This window comes from Dryobates pubescens, chromosome 9 (genome assembly GCF_014839835.1).
Source record: "Dryobates pubescens isolate bDryPub1 chromosome 9, bDryPub1.pri, whole genome shotgun sequence".
Taxonomy (NCBI): Eukaryota; Metazoa; Chordata; class Aves; order Piciformes; family Picidae; genus Dryobates; species Dryobates pubescens.
In genome coordinates, this window is record NC_071620.1 from 30,493,655 (window position 1) to 30,510,982 (window position 17,328).

The 17,328-nt window shown below is 42.6% G+C and overlaps 1 protein-coding gene across 1 annotated transcript in view; it reads left to right on the plus strand.

Moving 5' to 3' along the window:
• The window catches only part of DCDC2 (doublecortin domain containing 2), a 57,855-nt gene extending 52,555 nt beyond the window's left edge, over window positions 1-5,300 (plus strand). Inside the window, exons 10-11 of the mRNA XM_054164014.1 lie at window positions 3,602-3,940; window positions 5,163-5,300. Coding sequence (XP_054019989.1) covers window positions 3,602-3,940; window positions 5,163-5,270 — 447 coding nt within the window. The 3' untranslated portion in view covers window positions 5,271-5,300. The remainder of the gene's footprint in view (window positions 1-3,601; window positions 3,941-5,162) is intronic.
• Window positions 5,301-17,328: the final 12,028 nt, after the last annotated feature.

The following is a 17,328-nucleotide window of genomic DNA, read 5'->3' on the forward strand; positions in this document are numbered from 1 at the left end:
TAGCTCACTATTTCAGGTTCACTGCAATCACTTGAACTGTTCAAGAAGGTGAAGTTAATGTACAGCATTTATAGGCTTTGGACTGTAAAAACCTCTGGTTTTCTTAACTTTTCTGTTTTCCTCCCTGCATGTATATATGCACATAAACATTCCCTTTCCTTAAATATGGGGGAAAAAAAACCCCAAAATTTCTGTTAAGTTTAAAAGAGAGAGATATGGTGCTGAGGGACATAGTTTAGCACCAGACTTGGTAGAGTTAATGGTCAGACCCAATGAACTCGTAGGTATTTTCCAACCAAAGTGATTCTATGATTCTGTATTCCTTTCTCAGTAAAGATGTACTTAAAATACTGGCCTGCATCAAGAATAAGTGTGGCCAGTAGGAGCCGGGAAGTCATTGTGCCCCTGTACTCAGCACTGGTTAGGCCACACCTTGAGTACTGTGTCCAGTTCTGGGCCCCTCAGTTTAAGAAGGACATTGAGACACTTGGACATGTCCAGAGAAGGGCAACAAGGCTGGTGAGAGGCCTCGAGCACAAGCCCAATGAGGAGAGGCTGAGGGAGCTGGGATTGTTTAGCCTGGAGAAGAAGAGGCTCAGGGGAGACCTTATTGCTGTCTACAACTACCAGAAGGGTGGTTGTAGCCAGGAGGGCATTGGTCTCTTCTCCCAGGCAACCAGCACCGGAACAAGGGGACACAGTCTCAAGCTGCACCATGGGAGGTTTGGGCTCGAGGTGAGAAGATTCTTCACAGAGAGAGTTGTTCACCATTGGAATGGGCTGCCCAGGGAGATGGTGGAGTCACCGTCCCTGGAGGTGCTCAAGAGTGGATTGGATGTGGTGCTTGGTGCCATGGTCTAGTAGTCATGAGGTCTGTGGTGACAGGTTGGACTTGATGATCTTTGAGGTCTTTTCAAACCTTATTGATTCTATGAAAATAGAGACTGATTTATGCATGGCTAGTAGATTAATTTGGCTTTCAGTTCCCTCCCTACAGTTGTCTTAGGTCTGCTGTGCATTCTGAAATGCATTGTCTCTGCTCGTGTTCCAGTTTCAAAGGTTGCCTGTGACTGTGCATGCCAAGGCTACCGTCCTGCATCTTAAATTACCTCATGGTAGATCTTTTCCTCTGGATCAGTGTTGATTTTTAACTTGTTTAAAATGTCCATTCTAATGTAGGGCAGCTTGGAAGGAGATTACACAATTTTGCTTTCCAATTACTAGATGTAAACATGACTTCTTATTTGCCTGCAGTAGCAATAGCTGTTGTAGTAATATGCTTGGCTATCTTGAACTTTTCAGTTACTATAAAAACATTACGCTTACACTGATGGGATTTGCTTTACTGATCTTGTTTTGCAGTATTATTTTTCAGGCAATTTAGCTTGACTAGTCAAGCTATATCAGTTGAAATGTGAATTGTTGGTTCATGCCTGTTCCTTGTGAGTTTCTGGATACAGTTCAGTAATGCTGTATTCATCTATGTTACAGTTTTAACACTTAAATTTGCATCCACTCCTATTTTAGACAGGCGAGGTCTAATGTGTCTAGCCATCACAGCACCTTAGGATGCTACTGCTGTTTGAACATCCACTGTGCTTTTATGGCAAAGATCATTGCTGTGGAAGCAGAATCAGTAAAAGCTTGTGTATTAGGATAGATATGTTTATACCATAAAGTCTACACACCTTCTGCCCAGGATGAGCCACCATGCTAGAGCAGTTCAGGCAAGTGTAGAGATTTTCTTCTGATTGTACCCATTATCAGGAAGTAATAAAGTTGTAAATGATAATATCTTGGATGACTCCAGCAGTTAACTGAAAGCCTGGCTTTACTTCTTTCTTACCCTTTCTTCACTTGGCATTTGTAATGTGTAAGTGTCGTTAAGCAGAACCACTTACTTTTAGCTAGTGGTGTCTGGTGTGTTTAATTTGTCCTGCCTCCCTCTATTCCTAGTCAGAATCCACACCTAATGTCCTTAGCACACTGAAAATAAATTAGTAGGTAACCTGTGTAAGAGTAGCAGGTAACATCTGGGAATTTATAGATCTACAGGTTTGTTTGTCTTTGTACTGGAGGTTGGACTCTATCTTAGTTCTTTTCTAACTGAAACAATTCTGTGAGGTTACCAAAGTTGGCTCAAGTCTGCTTTGGATGGCAGCTTCTTTGAAGGTGTCTGTGAAAACTTGGCTTATTTAATTTTTGTTGTAGTAGCAGTAAGGCCAGGTTGATGTTACCAGATGAAAGTGAGTCAGGAAAGCTTGGATAAAAACCACACACAGTACTGTACTTTGAAAATTACTTATTGAGTCATTGTTTATCTGGTCAGGTAACCATGTAATATTTCTAGCAACTTGTCATTCCATGGACTATTACAATGCAATGACTTGTTCTTTTGGGGGCTGTCTCAAGGCAGTCTTGTGCATTGGCATAATAAAATGGTCTTATGTTGCTACTAGATACCAAAGCAAAAGCAAGGTGTTTCATCAAGAGGCTGTAATGAATTGTTGATATTGCTGAACTGGGTCTTACTAATATGTTGAAGGCAATGAGAGAATTATTTTGAGGTGTTAGTATTAGTGAGGGAAAGAGAATTTTAGATGTAACTTACAGGTCTGTAGCACATGGCTGCCTGCATAAAGAAGCTGCTAATGATAGCAAAATTCCAAATGTTTTTGAGAGAATCTGTTGTGCTCAGCTGGTTTGCTTTAAAGATGAGGTTTTGTGAGGGAGGCAGACACCCTGTCACTCCTAAGGGATATTTTTTTCCTCATCCTGAAACCATCACAAGTGCATAAGTCAACTTGGCAGTGGGGATATTGGTTCACTGAATAGTCAAGTGAATCTTCAAAGCTGAAACTGGAAGACAAAAGATGAAAGCTAGTTCGTATATGCATTAGTCTTCTAGAGTGTCATGAAATTATGCTGCTAGCAGCTTTATCTATTGCAAGTTTCTGCTTAATCTTCTTCAGTATTGGGCAAGACCTTGTTCCCCCTGCTGCTGATCCAACTCTGTAGAAAAAAATAATTGCTAAATGTCAGGCAGATCTTAATCATGCCAACCAACACAGGGGTCTTTGGGAAGGGTAATGAAGTTACTGAAATGACCAGTAAGTCTGTCTTATCTATCTTGCCTTTTCTGTGACGGCAAAGGCAGCAGGCTACACCATAGGACCAAGTGGCGTGGCATGGCCTGGTCAGTACACACAATGCTTCCCAGAGAGCAGTTTGTGGGCTAGCAGTGTATCACTTTTTATTGTGACAGCATTTTATAAACAAGTACACACTAAATTCCAGACTGCTGGAGAACCTGGAATAGCTGTATTGGTTAAGTCTAGCTCATTCCAGTTGTTTTGAGTATGGCCAAAACAGATTAATCCAGGGTAGTTCGTTTAAATCTTGCTAACATTTTTTTGTGTAGGATAAGATTGTATCATGGAGTGTTTGTACAGGAGTATAATTGTCTGTCCATGTAGACAAACCTCAAATTAGCATACTTGCTCCCCAGTAATGATGTCACTGGAACTGTCTGTCACGTTTCAGGATTGCCTAGAGCATTCTGATTTAAAATACCTCATAATGCTGCTGCTCTTTTCCCCAGAGGCCAGCAGAAACTGTAGATGAAGAAGAAAATGCAGAAGAGGAAGTTGACAGGGGAGAGGAGGCATATAAAGGAGAGGAAGAATATCTAGATGTGAATGCAGAGGAAAGTGGGGAGAATCTTAAAGAAAGAAGTGAAGAAAGCAGGATGAAATTAAATGAAAATTATGAAGATGAAGCTCTAGAAACAGGGAGTGTTGACCAAGCAGAGGAAGAGAAACATAACCATTTAAACAGCAAGAAAAATGAAGAAAATAGTGAGGGAATGGAACACTTCAACTACCAAAATGATCTTCAGGCTGAAGAGGAAACAAAAGAGGACTCTGACAGTCAGAACCAGGTAAGTGCTTATGCTTTCAGTTTGTTGTTCTGAAGTTACTGTCCTCAGCCTTAGGTTTCTTAGCTAGTCTAAGCAGCTCACCTCTGATAAGGTCCTGAGAGCCTTTATGACAACATCATCTTGTGGAAAAGGTGTTTACCTCTTGTATAGATCATTTGCATCAGTAATTATATTATAGTCCCTCCAAATGAGAAAGCAGTTGTTTCTCACTATTTGATCAATCTGCATATCCTTCTTTCCTGACTATGCTGAATTTTGGAGGGGGGGGGGGGGGGGGGGGGAATTTTAAAATTTATTGCAATCTCCAGAAAAGCATAAAGCATAATCATTATGTAGTTCCACACTCCATTGCCCTTTAGTATGGAGAGGAAGGGTGTAAGGAGGCAACCACTGTGCCTCATTATTTTGATGGGTTGGCTATCATAGAAGTTGCAATTCATAAAGGGCTCTTGCCATTGCTTTGTGGAAATTTGATCTCCTTTTCCTAGAAATTGGAAAAGACAGTGGGGATGAACAAGATTCTCAAAGCAAGGGGGTTTAGTCAGCTTAAAAGCAAGTACACTGTTAGCTTAGGAGATGTGGTAACATGCGTTTGGCTTAGATGGAGGCATGCAGCCCTGAAAAAGAAAGTGGACTACCCTGATTCAGGTGAACTGACCAACAAACAGAATGGTTGAAACAAAGCGTTTTGTTTGATGGGGAGAATTCAGATCTGGGAAAAGCAAGATTCTTCAGTATCAGAACCAGAACAGCTTGCTGAGAAGCAGACTTCTGCCACTGGCAATGGTTTCCTGCACCTTGCATCTGGGCTTGTCTCTGCCTCTGTATGACAGGCAGGAACATTTTTCAATGAAGAGCACCAAGTGGCAGCTCAGTAGGCCCTGAATTTATTCAATGCTTGATACGTTGATTTATGGCTTTTGGTTTCAGAAACGCTGAAGTTATTTATGGAAGTAGAGAGAGTGAGAATTCATTTCAAAGGGATATGTGGGTGACTGGATGTTTGATGGGAGAACTGGGAGGGAACCTCTAATGGGAGTGCTTTCTGCTTTGGAAGGTGTATAAAGTAAAAGGAAACATTAATGTGAGCACTCTCAGAAAACATATTTTCACATCAAGGATACATTGTGGGAAATTTAGTATGAAGTGCTACCACTGTATTGAAATGAAGTGAAATCTTTATTTCCTAATGAAGTTAACAGTGCTTGTCCTTTTTCTCTAGGTTGATTCCCACCTTGAAAAAACATCCACAAATCCAAGGGTGACAATCACCAGCCCACAGGAAAGTGAAAAAAATGACCAGAGCAATGACTATGCTGCAGTTTCATAGATAGAGAAAATGTAATGAGCAGAAAATGAATCATTAGAGTACTTTAAAAATAGAACCTGTTATTTTTTCTGTGTGTGATTGATAACTTATGATGGGAAAGATAAGTTGCCTGCCCACATATTGAGTCTTGAGATGATACTGCCATACGGGCTGGTAGAAAAAACAAACATTAATAGCTACTAGAAGAACACAGAATTATTTTTATGAAGTGAGATTTTTTTCCAATAGAATTTGATCAGGGAAATACAAGAGTACTGTATAGTAGTACTAGAAATAATTTAACTATTCTGTGATATAAGATGGCTAGCAGCAGAACAGAATTAACCAGGTTGAAAATGACCTTTGAGATTGAGTCCAACCTATCATCCAACACCATCTAATCAACTAAACCATGGCACCAAGTACCCCATCCAGTCTCTTCCTAAACACCTCCAGTGATGGTGATTCCACCACCTCCCTGGGCAGCCCTTTGCAATGGGCAATCACTCTCTCTATGAAGAACTTCTTCCTAACATCCAGCCTAAACCTCCCCTGGTGCAGCTTGAGACTGTGTCCTCTTGTTCTGGTGCTGGTTGCCTGGGAGAAGAGACCAACCCCCACCTGGCTACAACCTCCCATAACCACAAAATTTACAGTTTTAGAGGGAGGAAAAACCCAACCCAACACTTAAAATCAGTGTCAAAACTTCTTTGCAGATTTGTTCAGAAAAGAGAAATGATTATTGACTTTTAACAAGGACAGAAGTATTTTTTTTTCCCTTTGAGGTTCCACACAATATGTATGATTTCCTGACATAACATTATGATGCAGTTAGAATATGTTCCACACTTAATGGACTTAGTCCCATAAAAAATGGTGTGCTCTACTAATATTAGGACTGATGCCTTATTAGGTAGTGGGTTTTCAAAATATTAATTAGGATAGTTCATTTTCCCATTCATAAATAATACTTATTTCACAATATGAATGCACGTAGACAGCCTACCATAGTGCAGCTTGTTCCCATTTACAGCAAGAAGTGCTGTTGATTGTCCTGCACCCATTGACTAAAAACTGACTCATCATATTGGGGGGGGGGGAGGGGAAAGCAGAAAGTAAAGGTATGTAGCAGAGTAGTTTCAGAAGTGGAGTTTGGATGGATTTGTAAGTAAGTCTGTCTATGTGAGGTTCAATTTGTTAATATAAAAAAAAATAAATGAATGGGCCTGCATTCAGACTGAAATTGCCATAAAACCATAGCAGTAAATGGAGCCACTTTAATGTGAAGCATGTTAGGGGTTAGGCCTGCCAGTTTTCTGTAAAAGTTAGCCACAACTGCATTTATGAATTGTTTACATAGCTGTAATGGTTGGAAGCGTGTCGTCTTTTTGAGGAAGCTGGCTCCTGCTAGTCTGTGGTTTAATTTGGATGAAGCAAATAAGGCATTGATCCCCGGTTGTAGGTCTCCTAATGACACCAATTCTGTTGCTTTTAGCTTTTCTTTTAGTAATGGGAAGAATTTGTAGTTCATAGAAACACAGCCCTGAGCATGATTTCATTAATTATGCAAAAGAAATAGGTTTCCTTATTGTTAATGCTGGTGAATGATTACTTGGAGAACTTGTCACTTTTGGTGATTTCATGATATTAAGACAAAGATTACATATATGAATGAATTGAACTTGAAGCACAGTGTGAGGAATGTGAAGAAACACTTGTCATGACTGAAACTCATAAACATTCTCACTTTTTTTCTATTAAATGTTAAATATCTTTTCCCCAATGGAATAGAAATACTTAGAAAACCTTCAGCATGTTTCTGAGTATTTGCAATCTAAGTGTGAGTTTCAACATTATTTTTTATATGAGCAGGGTTGGAACACTTTGCCCTGTGGCATCTTTGAATTGCCTATGATTTGTGTCTCCTTTGCTGAACTGTCAGACAAAGATCTGAGGGAATGTTGTATTTATGATCAGATCAAAATAAGCTCCTGCTTTAGCCAAGCTCTTAACCAAGTATGTGTGCTGCTTTTATTTGATACAGCAATTAAGCCCATGATCCACTGGGATTTAAGAGAACATTTAAAGTTAAGCAGAAGTGAAAACCAGCCAAACCCCTTCACCCCCAACCCAAATACAAAACCCAACCAAAATACAACAGAATAAATAAAGTACCTGTTAGTAGAGGGGGAAAATGACACACAGAAAACCTCTAGATGCCTTTACAATTAATCCTGCACGGGATGCAGTACATTAAGAGCCCTCATACAAGGCATAACCAGCCAGGGGTGGCATCTCTGTCTCACTGGGGAGCTAAGGGAAACTTGCCCACTAAACCTTTTGTGCAAAGCTGACCAAGGTAAATGGCTAATGCTGCATCTCAGCTCACTGAGAGCTGAATAGCTCATATTCAGCATGGTCTTATATCTGTTGTTGAATCAAGACAAGTGGCAGTAATCTTGTATTGACACTACTATGAATGGGCTATTTGCTAGAAGTTAATTGTGTACCAAATTTTCCTGGTTTTGCTGAGACAGCATCATGGGACAGCCATGAGCTGCAAGCCATTAGCAGTTCTGAGTCAGCCAGGAGAGCTGACTCTGAGTTGGCCTGCAGTAAGTACTTACTGTCATCTTATTGCAGATAAAGACTTGAACCAACTGCTCAGATGTTCTTCATTCTCAAAAGCTTGAGGTGAAGTCAACACTGAAAAATATCTGATGGAGATATTTAGTTAGGAGAATGTTTGCTTGAAAATGTCCATCAACAGCTTCTGTCACTTCTTCCTTTCCCCCCAAATGTTCAGTGTCCTCCATGCTTAAGAGACAGAGAGACAAGTAAGAGTAACTGAAAATCTGAAACTAAATTCTAGGGAAGTGTAATTTGATTTTCTTTCATGGGAATATGAAATCCCTCTAAGCATTCTTCAGCCTTTATAATGTTTCCCCCTCTGTTTTCTTGTAAGAAAGACTGGCTATATTTCTTCATAATGGCAAATAAAAATTCTTTTTTGGGAATAGAGATACAACCATTTTGTCATTCACCTTACAACACTGACAACATGAATTCTGTGTCAAGCTCTTTTATATAGGGGCAATTGGTTTACGCATAACAGAATTCTGATCATAAAGTAGAAATTAAAGAAGTACGTAGATTGTCTTGCTAGCAGTTTTTCTGTCTGGATTTGCTGTGTGTTATGGCTTAACTCAGTTTTACATGAGAAATATGGGTTTTTTTGACATGAAGCTTGTGTATTGTCCTTTTATGTTCTGAGTTTTTGTAAAGACATGTTTTCTTGCTTTGGTTTTATGTTTCAAAATAAAGAACTACCATACAGATATTCCTGTGGTTTCTAGAATACTGTCTTAATCTGGGCTCCCTGGTTCAAGAAGGACAAGGTATTACTAGAGTCTTATCAGAGACCCATTGAGATAATGAGGGGACTGGAGTATCTGGGAGGCTGAAACACCTGGGGTTGTTTAGCCTGGAGAAGAGGAGACTGAGGGGGTCTCACTCATTAATGCTTATAAATATCTGAAAGGTGAGCACCAGGAGGATAGAGTCAGACTCTTCAGGGGCAGTGGACACAAACAGGAACACAGGAGGTTCCATCTAAACATCTGTGCTTTGAGGGTGGCAGAACATTGGAACATTTGGCTGTCCAGAGAGGTTGTAAAATCTCTTGAGGCATTCAAAACCTACCTGGCCATGTTCCTGTGTGATTTATTTTAAGTGATCAGGGAGCTGGATTAGATGATCTTCAGAAGTCCTTTCAAGCCCTTGCCCTTTTGTGATTCTATTTTGTCTTATATTGAGACCTGTTTGATGTTAAGTCTATTTTTGGGTGACTGGCTTTATAAGCCTGGTGATTCCAAGGTTGGAAGAGACCTCAAAGATCATCAAGTCCAACCTGTCACCAAGTGCCACGTCCAATCCCCTCTTGAACACCTCCAGGGATGGTGACTCCGCCACCTCCCTGGGTAGCCCATTCGAATGGCTAACAACTCTCTCTGTGAAGAACTTTCTCCTCACGTCGAGCCTAAACTTCCCCTGGTGCAGCTTGAGACTGTGTCCTCCCCCTGAGACTGTGACCAACCCCCTCCTGGCTATCAACCACCCTTCAGGTAGTTGTAGACAGCAATAAGATTTGGTAGATTTTTTGTATTGCAACTGTGAAAGAAAATATGCTGAAAATGTTGGCTGTTACAAGTCTAAGAATAACAGTGCAGTTAAATTGGCCACTGGTTTTTAATGTCACCTTTCAAGTTAGGAGTGAATTATTGGTACATCTATACTGTTTGGCAGATACTCAGCAAATAACATTAGTTTTAGCTGTTCACTGGCAATACTTGAGAAAGCTAGCAAACCCTTTAGATGTCTCTCTGCTGAAATTCCTAATTTCAGTAAAGCATGACAGCATGTGCTTAAATCCCTGAAGACTGCAGCTTGCTTTAAATTTTATCTAAGGGTCTGGTGCTTTGACATATCAGAACTAAAATGAAGTCAGTTTCTGGAGGAAAAAAAAATAGGTGAAAATAAGGAAAACTGAATTCCTTCCCAAAAACCTGTGTGCAGAATGAGAAAAGAATGTGTAAGTATTCTGATTACTTAAAAATATATGGAAGGGATGGTTGCTTGGGTGTTTTGCTTATCCTAAAGGTACATTAAAATAATGGTTAGGTCATAAATGTGAGTACAAGATGAAGTATCTCAAGGAAGGATGTATTCATTAAGTAGTAGCCATCAGAATGATTTAATGGGATGCAGCTCAAGGATGTATTGTTTTTGTGCAGCTGATAGCCTTCCAAGCTTTAATCAAGAGAAGTGCTTTAGACATGGCAATAGGCAGTGAAGCTGGCTGCTGTCTCTAGATTATTGTGTCTGTTCACATTTGAATGCATTAAATTACAAGCGTGTGTGTGAACACTAACAAAACACTGCCACTGCATTTACTGTGGGCTCACACATGCTGCACACAAATAATGGGCATACACCATCTAATCTCTTGTGTGCTTAGTGATCAGAAAAAAGCTATCGATTGTAGCTGAAACTTGCTATAATTGTGTAAGAATATAAAGTTAAAACTAGTAGTAACTAACTTCATAAAAATGATGGCGTATCCTTCTAAGTTATGTGTACACTGTGGTACTTTGCTGGGCCCATCTTAGAATACTTGAAGCCCTGAAGTAAAATGGAAATAGCCTAAAACTGACTGGGAGCTGTGTGTGCCATAAGGAGATGGACAGCATTTCGAAAATGCAAGAAAGAAAGTGCAAGTATTGACTGCAACACGGTAACAAGGTTGTCAAAGTTCTTTAGGACTAGCTATAGTGCAGGGAACACCTGATTTAAAGAAAGGGATATTTTGACATGGTAGACAGCCTTCCAACAACCTATGTGACATGCCTTTAAATGTTTGTATTTTTCTTGCAGTCACCTACAGCAGTGGTGATACTTAGCTTCAATAGCTTTGTGATTTTTAAATGACTCCCTAATTAAATGAATCCCTAGTTAGACTTTTCCTTATCCTTAATGCCCTTGGTAGGACCAAAACTTGATTCAAAACACAGGCTTTATTAGTTGACAGCTTCTACTTTCTAAATCAAGCTCCTAATCCAAGCTCCCTCTGTAGAATCATTTTGGAAGTAATTTTCTTTTATTCACCCTCCAAGATAAAACATGAAACAGTTTTGTCTGATGCTTGAACACCCAAGTTACAGCCTCAAATCGGGTGATTTCCAGAAGAGTGGTCCTGCCCTGTCCCAGGCTTCCAGGTGTGCAAAAAAGGACCAGATTTGACCTTGTGATTATACTGCCTCTGGTCCTCTGTGCTCTCCAGCCCACCACTGGAGAAAAATTGCTCTTCAGAGGAGGATGCAAAATGTCTGAGATCTTGTCTGATTCACCCTTAATGGAAGAGACAGCTTAAGAATTAGCCTAAAAATCCCATGACGTGGAAGGTTAATGTCCACTTGGTATTTGCTTCAAAATCCTCTTCCTCTCCTGCTTTGAAGAAGCTGACTCACAGAAGGAGAAACTTTGGCTGGCACTTGCAAAGGGCAATAATGACATGCAATAAAGCATAAATAACTAACCACCAAAGCATGGTTGACCCTGTAACAACTTCTGGTAGTGTTGGATGCATGATGCCCTCACCTCCTCAACACAGTCTGATTGCCTCCTTTTCAGGGAGGAAGAAAAGGAATGTTAAGAGCTGTTCTGTAGCTGCCCTTGCCACAAAGTTTGGCACTTATTTTTGAAAACAAGTGTGAAATGAAGTGTATCTTGCAAAAGTGGTATGTAAATGAAAACCAGTGCTGTAAAGTGTGAATGTAAACTTTGTTAACAAAAGACATTTATCTATAAAGAGAGTTGTATGCTTCACTGTGGTACTTGTGGTTTGGGGTTTTCTTCTCCTTCAGCCTGTTCCCACACACTGGGTGTGTGAGGCCTCCTGAGGTTTAAGTTAGGCATGGAATGGTAAGTAATCAGATTGTAGCAGCTCAAATAAAGGGGGAGATGACAAAACAGAGGAAGGCCTTGCAGCCCCAACTCAACATTTTTACAGTCAGTGAGTTGGCCTTTGGGTATGTGGATTGGCCTGCAGTGGTATAAGAGCATCCTCTGGCTGGCTGCATGCAAGAAGGGAGGCAGAGTCAAACTGGGTGTTACAGATCAAATTGGTGCTTGCATGGTGAACTGACAACTCGAGTGACTTGTGCCCCAAAGTCTAAAATGTTTCAAGCCTCACTATTTGTAGTGAAATCACATTTTCTTCATGGTGGGAAAAACTGTGTTGAGAAATGGACCAGAAAGTTTTAAAGAAGAGTCTAAGGGAAAATACATTTCTTAAGACTCTGCATTGTTTTCAAGTCTGGCCAGTTCAGGGCCATTCCTTCTCCTTTCTTATCCCATACATATCACAAACAAACAAGTACTGTGTGCATTTCTGGGTCCTTCAATTTAAGGACATTGAGACTCTTGAATGTGTCTGGAGAAGGGCAACGAGGCTGGGGAGAGGCCTCGAGCACAAGCCCTGTGAGGAGAAGCTGAGGGAGCTGGGATTGTTTAGCTTGGAGAAGAGGAGGCTCAGGAGAGACCTTATTGCTGTCTACAACTACCTGAGGGGAGGTTGTAGCCAGGAGGGGGTTGGTCTCTTCTCCCAGGCAACCTGCACCAGAACAAGAGGACACAGTCTCAAACTGTGCCAGGGGAGGTTTAGACTCGAGGTCAGGAGAAAGTTCTTCACAGAGAGAGTTGTTAGCCATTGGAATGTGCTGCCCAGGGAGGTGGTGGAGTCACCGTCCCTGGAAGTGTTCAAAAAGGGATTGGACGTGGCACTTGGTGCCATGGTTTAGTAGTCATGAGGTCCTGTGTGACAGGTTAGACTTGATGATCTTTGATTCTATGATACCAACCCCTGCCAGTTTGGATTTTCAGCTTTCACATGTGAAAACATTTGAGTTTCCTTCTCTTTCAAAACCTATTCAGCTCTGCAGAATGAAATAGTGCTGCAAGAAGTGCTTGTTCCACATCCAATGCATCATCTGGTATGATTGATCCTGTCCCAATGATAAAACCTGACATTACATCATTTGTTTTTAAGCAATACTTTTTTTCTTTTCTTCTTTAAAACGAGATCCTTCTTAAAGAAATTAGTCATTAAGAAAACTGCTCCAAACCCCCATTTCTTCTGTAGCTGAGCAAAACTTGCCCACACTGTGAGTGTGCTGCATGCTGATGACTGTTCCAGCAACTTCCCAGCTGAAACCTGTGATGTGGAGATTTTGGCTCTCAGGGACATGGGGTCATACTTGGCTCTACAGGCTTCAACCTTGCTTTGGCTGTAGCCACACTTCTTGTGGAGCAGTGCTGGCTGGCTATGCCCCTTACCTCCCACCTTGTCTCACTCTCCTGGCACAGATGAATTGTGCAACTGAGGCTCAGATCCTCTGTTTCTCAGAGCTGCAGCCCAGGTGGGAGGAGATAGCTGGTGAGAGTGTTTGGGACTCCTGATCTAGTGGAGGGTGTCCCTGCCCATGGCAGGGGAGTTTGAACTAGGTGATCCTTGGGGTCCCTTCCAACCCTGACAATTCTGTGATTCTGTGACTCCTGTTTGAGAGGCTTGGAACAGCCAGCCATGGGTGGGGGGGCATAAGTACCCCTACTTCAGCTGAAGCAGTTTTGTGGAAGAACCAGTTGAATGTCATAAGGGCAAGGAGCTAGGAATTTAGTAAGACAACAAAACTGGTATTGAGGTAGGAGGGAAAGGCTATTCTATTTGCAAGTACTTATGGGGTGGGTACCATCTCTTTGCACTCACATGGGTGAGTGGATTCTCCTGCTCTTGATGGAAGGCAGTATCTTCAGACCCCAATGATATGTAGATGTTTATGCCTGTCTCAGTTGGGAAGGACTTCAGATTTGACTGGAGGTTTGACTGATTTAAACTCTTCTGTCTCAGTGATGAAGTGGTGGTGTAAGAGATGATTGGTCATGCAGCTGCTGCACTTCAGATACCCAGCTCAGTATCCTCATGCAGAAGTTGCTCACAGGTCGCGATTTCATTACCACATACTATATTTGCATCCTTCTGTTTCTCTACTGCATTCAGTTTTTCCACTGTGGTTGTGTGAAAAGATATTTCTAAAAATAATGCCTGTGCTCCACATTATTTCCCCCTTAGAAATTATTGGTGCAAGGCTGGTATCCTCAGAGGAACCTGAGCTTTACACCTTCCCCTGCCATCCTCTTGCTTCCACTGCACCCTCAGAATTAGCACCAAGTAGGTAATAACTTGGTAAGCCAAGGGCTAGGATTTACAGCTGTTGTTTGAAAGCAGTCTCCTTCTGCAGAGAAAGAGAAGTGGCTGAAGGCTCCTTTTCATGTAACACAAATCCTAGTTCAAGATGACCAAAGGTTTTATAATTGAAAGTATTCTGACCATGTGGCTTACCCCAGGACCAGGAAGGTAGGTAGCTAAACCTCCTGGGTGCTTCTGACTTTACCCTTAAGCACAGCTGATGCTTGCAGATGGTCCCACATGTCTGAAGGGAGGTAGCTGTCTGCTGGAGGAGTATCTCAAGGGCTTAAAGTCCTTTCCTAGCAAAGCCTTCTCAAGTGACATGCTGACTGACCTCATATTGCCTGCCATTGCTTCCAGACAAATGCCTCCTGCTCTGGAAGACTGTTTGTTTCCACTAGGAAATTAAAAGGACTGTGCATAACACTTCCCTGTCAGGGCTCCCTTATCAAAGGAGCTATGTATGTCATGTGCTCAGCAGCACATGTATCTCTGGCTATTCAGCTCCATCCACCCACGGTTCATTTCCTAGGCACATGATGCTCCCAGCAGCCCTGCTCCCTTTACTGCTCACTCCTGCTTACAGGCAGCATGCCAGCACTATATGAATTCCCTTAGTTAGGAAATGCATATTGTAGTCTTGACACCTCTGGTGTGAAGCTTTGCTATGCACCTTCCTGAATGCAGGAGTGACATGCAGGAGACAGATCCACTGCCCTGCTTGCAGAGCAGATCTGGAAATACCTTGATGTGTACTCTGGGGTTCTTCTAAACCAACATCTGTATGATTCACAGATGGTTGCTGTGAAGGTGGCATGGTCCACACCTTCTTGGACAGTGGTTTGGGAACCAGCCTGCAACCAGCCTGCCTGCTGGGTTGCTTGAGTGACTAGACTTGACAGCATACCAGACAACTAGAGGTCAGGTGAAGGGTCTGGAGAACAGGTCTTCTGAGGAGCGGCTGAGGGAACTGGGGTGGTTTAGTCTGGAGAAGAGGAGGCTGAAGGGTGACCTTGCTTTCTACATCCTGAAAAGAGGTTGTAGTGAGGTGGGTGTTGGTCTCTTTTCCTTAGTAATAAGTCATAGGATGAGAATGGCTTCAAGTTGCACAAGTGGAGGTTCAGGTTGGATATTAGAAGAAATTTTTTCACTGAAAGGGTTATCAAACACTCTAATAGGCTCCCCAGGGAGGTAGTTGAATCCTCATCCTTGGAGCTTAGTTCAAAGGGTCACAATGGACCACTTTTCAGAGGGCAATGTACACTGCTGAAGATTCAGAGAATGCTCTGTGTCACAGCAAGGAATTGATAGCAGCTCATGTAAACATACAGTTAAGACACATTTGAACCAACCAACTAACTTGACCTGTTGTTTTCCAGTTACATGATTGCCTGGAGATCAGTACAAGATAGTGGCAGGCCATTCTTCTGTGATTTTCAGATACACATGGGCTAGTTCCATGTGCTGAAATCATCCCTCACAAATGGGTGTTCACTATGAGGGACCAAGCTCCTACCACAGCCCATGTCATAAGTACTCCAAGAGATGGTGATGTCTTACCTTGGGGGAATCCAAGACCTGGCCCTCAAGGCAGGTCAAAGCTCATGTGGCTTTTATGGTGGTTTTGGAAATATGCTGGACCTGCCCCTGTCCTTGGAGCTAAGCTACAGGATGCAGCTGCAAGGAGCTGACAGTAGCTCCTGTGACTAGCCTGGGTGTTAGTGACTGCTCTGCACTACAGTTGCATTGCTCTGGGCCAGCTCAGTCACCTCTGCTTTGCAAGGGGAAATGCAGATGAACCTGCTTGGTTATGGCCTTACAAAGCAGTGAGCCAGAGACTGGGCCAGCCTGTATGTGATGGACACATGGACTCTGATACACACTTCTTGGAGACAGTGACAGTGTTCAGCACTGTCAGCTTTGAAGCGAGGGGGTTTGTCTGTCTTGGCATCAGCTTACTGTAGCTCCGGGAGAAATGCCTTTGCAAAGGGTTAGGTGAGAGGTGGAACCCAGTCTGAGCAAGACCTACCAGAAGAGATTTCTTTATCACACTGTATTAAAGAGAAGAAAAAAAGTGTCCTCACACTGGAGATAATGCACTTGTCCAACAATAATGGCCACATGCTTTTCTAGCCATCTGTGGCAGGCAGAATAATTAATGTTAAAAGATGAATTGTGTTTTTTAAACGTCTGCTTCTATGAAGATTTTAGCTACTGTATCAATCAATGTTGTTGCTAAGAGGGCCAATGGCATCCTGGCCTGCATCAGGAACAGTGTGGCCAGCAGGAGCAGGGAGGTCATTCTGCCCCTGTACACTGCACTGGTTAGGCCGCACTTCGAGTCCTGTGTCCAGTTCTGGGCCCCTCAGTTTAGGAAGGATGTTGACTTGCTGGAACGAGTCCAGAGAAGGGCGACAAGGTTGGTGAGGGGCTTGGAGCACAAGCCCTACGAGGAGAGGCTGAGGGAGCTGGGGTTGCTTAGCCTGGAGAAGAGGAGACTCAGGGGTGACCTTATTGCTCTCTACAACTACCTGAAGGGAGGTTGTAGACAGACGGATGTTGGTCTCTTCTCCCAGGCAGCCAGTACCAGAACAAGAGGACACAGTCTCAGGCTGCGCCAGGGGAGGTTCAGGCTGGATGTTAGGAAAAAGTTCTATACAGAGAGAGTGATTGCCCATTGGAATGGGCTGCCCGGGGAGGTGGTGGAGTCGCCGTCATTGGAGGTTTTCAGGAGGAGACTTGATGGGGTGCTTGGTGCCATGGGTTAGTTGTTTAGGTGGTGTTGGATTGGTTGATGGGTTGGACGCGATGATCTTGAAGGTCTCTTCCAACCGGGTTTATTCTGTGTGTTCTATGTTCTGCAGTAGACCTGCAGTGGTTTTCTCTGTTTTCCATATTTGCTGTCTGTTTCTTCTTCTATTTACTGACAGATGTCCCATATTGATGCTTGAAATGCTACATTTTGACAGCTCTCCCCAGGGGATTCCTCTGGGATTACCTCTCTCCCCTGTCACCCTCCACCTGCCTGAGCTGCAGACCTGCCTCCCCTGTGCCACCATTTCAGGGAGGGATGTTTTGGACCCCCTCCAAGACGTGCCTGAGGCAGGGGTCCCTCTCACCTCTCACCCCTGCTACTGTCCCAAAAATAGATGCAGAGGCTTCAGAAGAAAATACCAGGGCTTGAGGTTCCTGAAGCAGGCAGGGAGGAAAAAGACAGCAGATGCTGAAGCCATTAGATGAGCTGAGGCAGATAAATAATGGCCTTCTAGAAAGGCC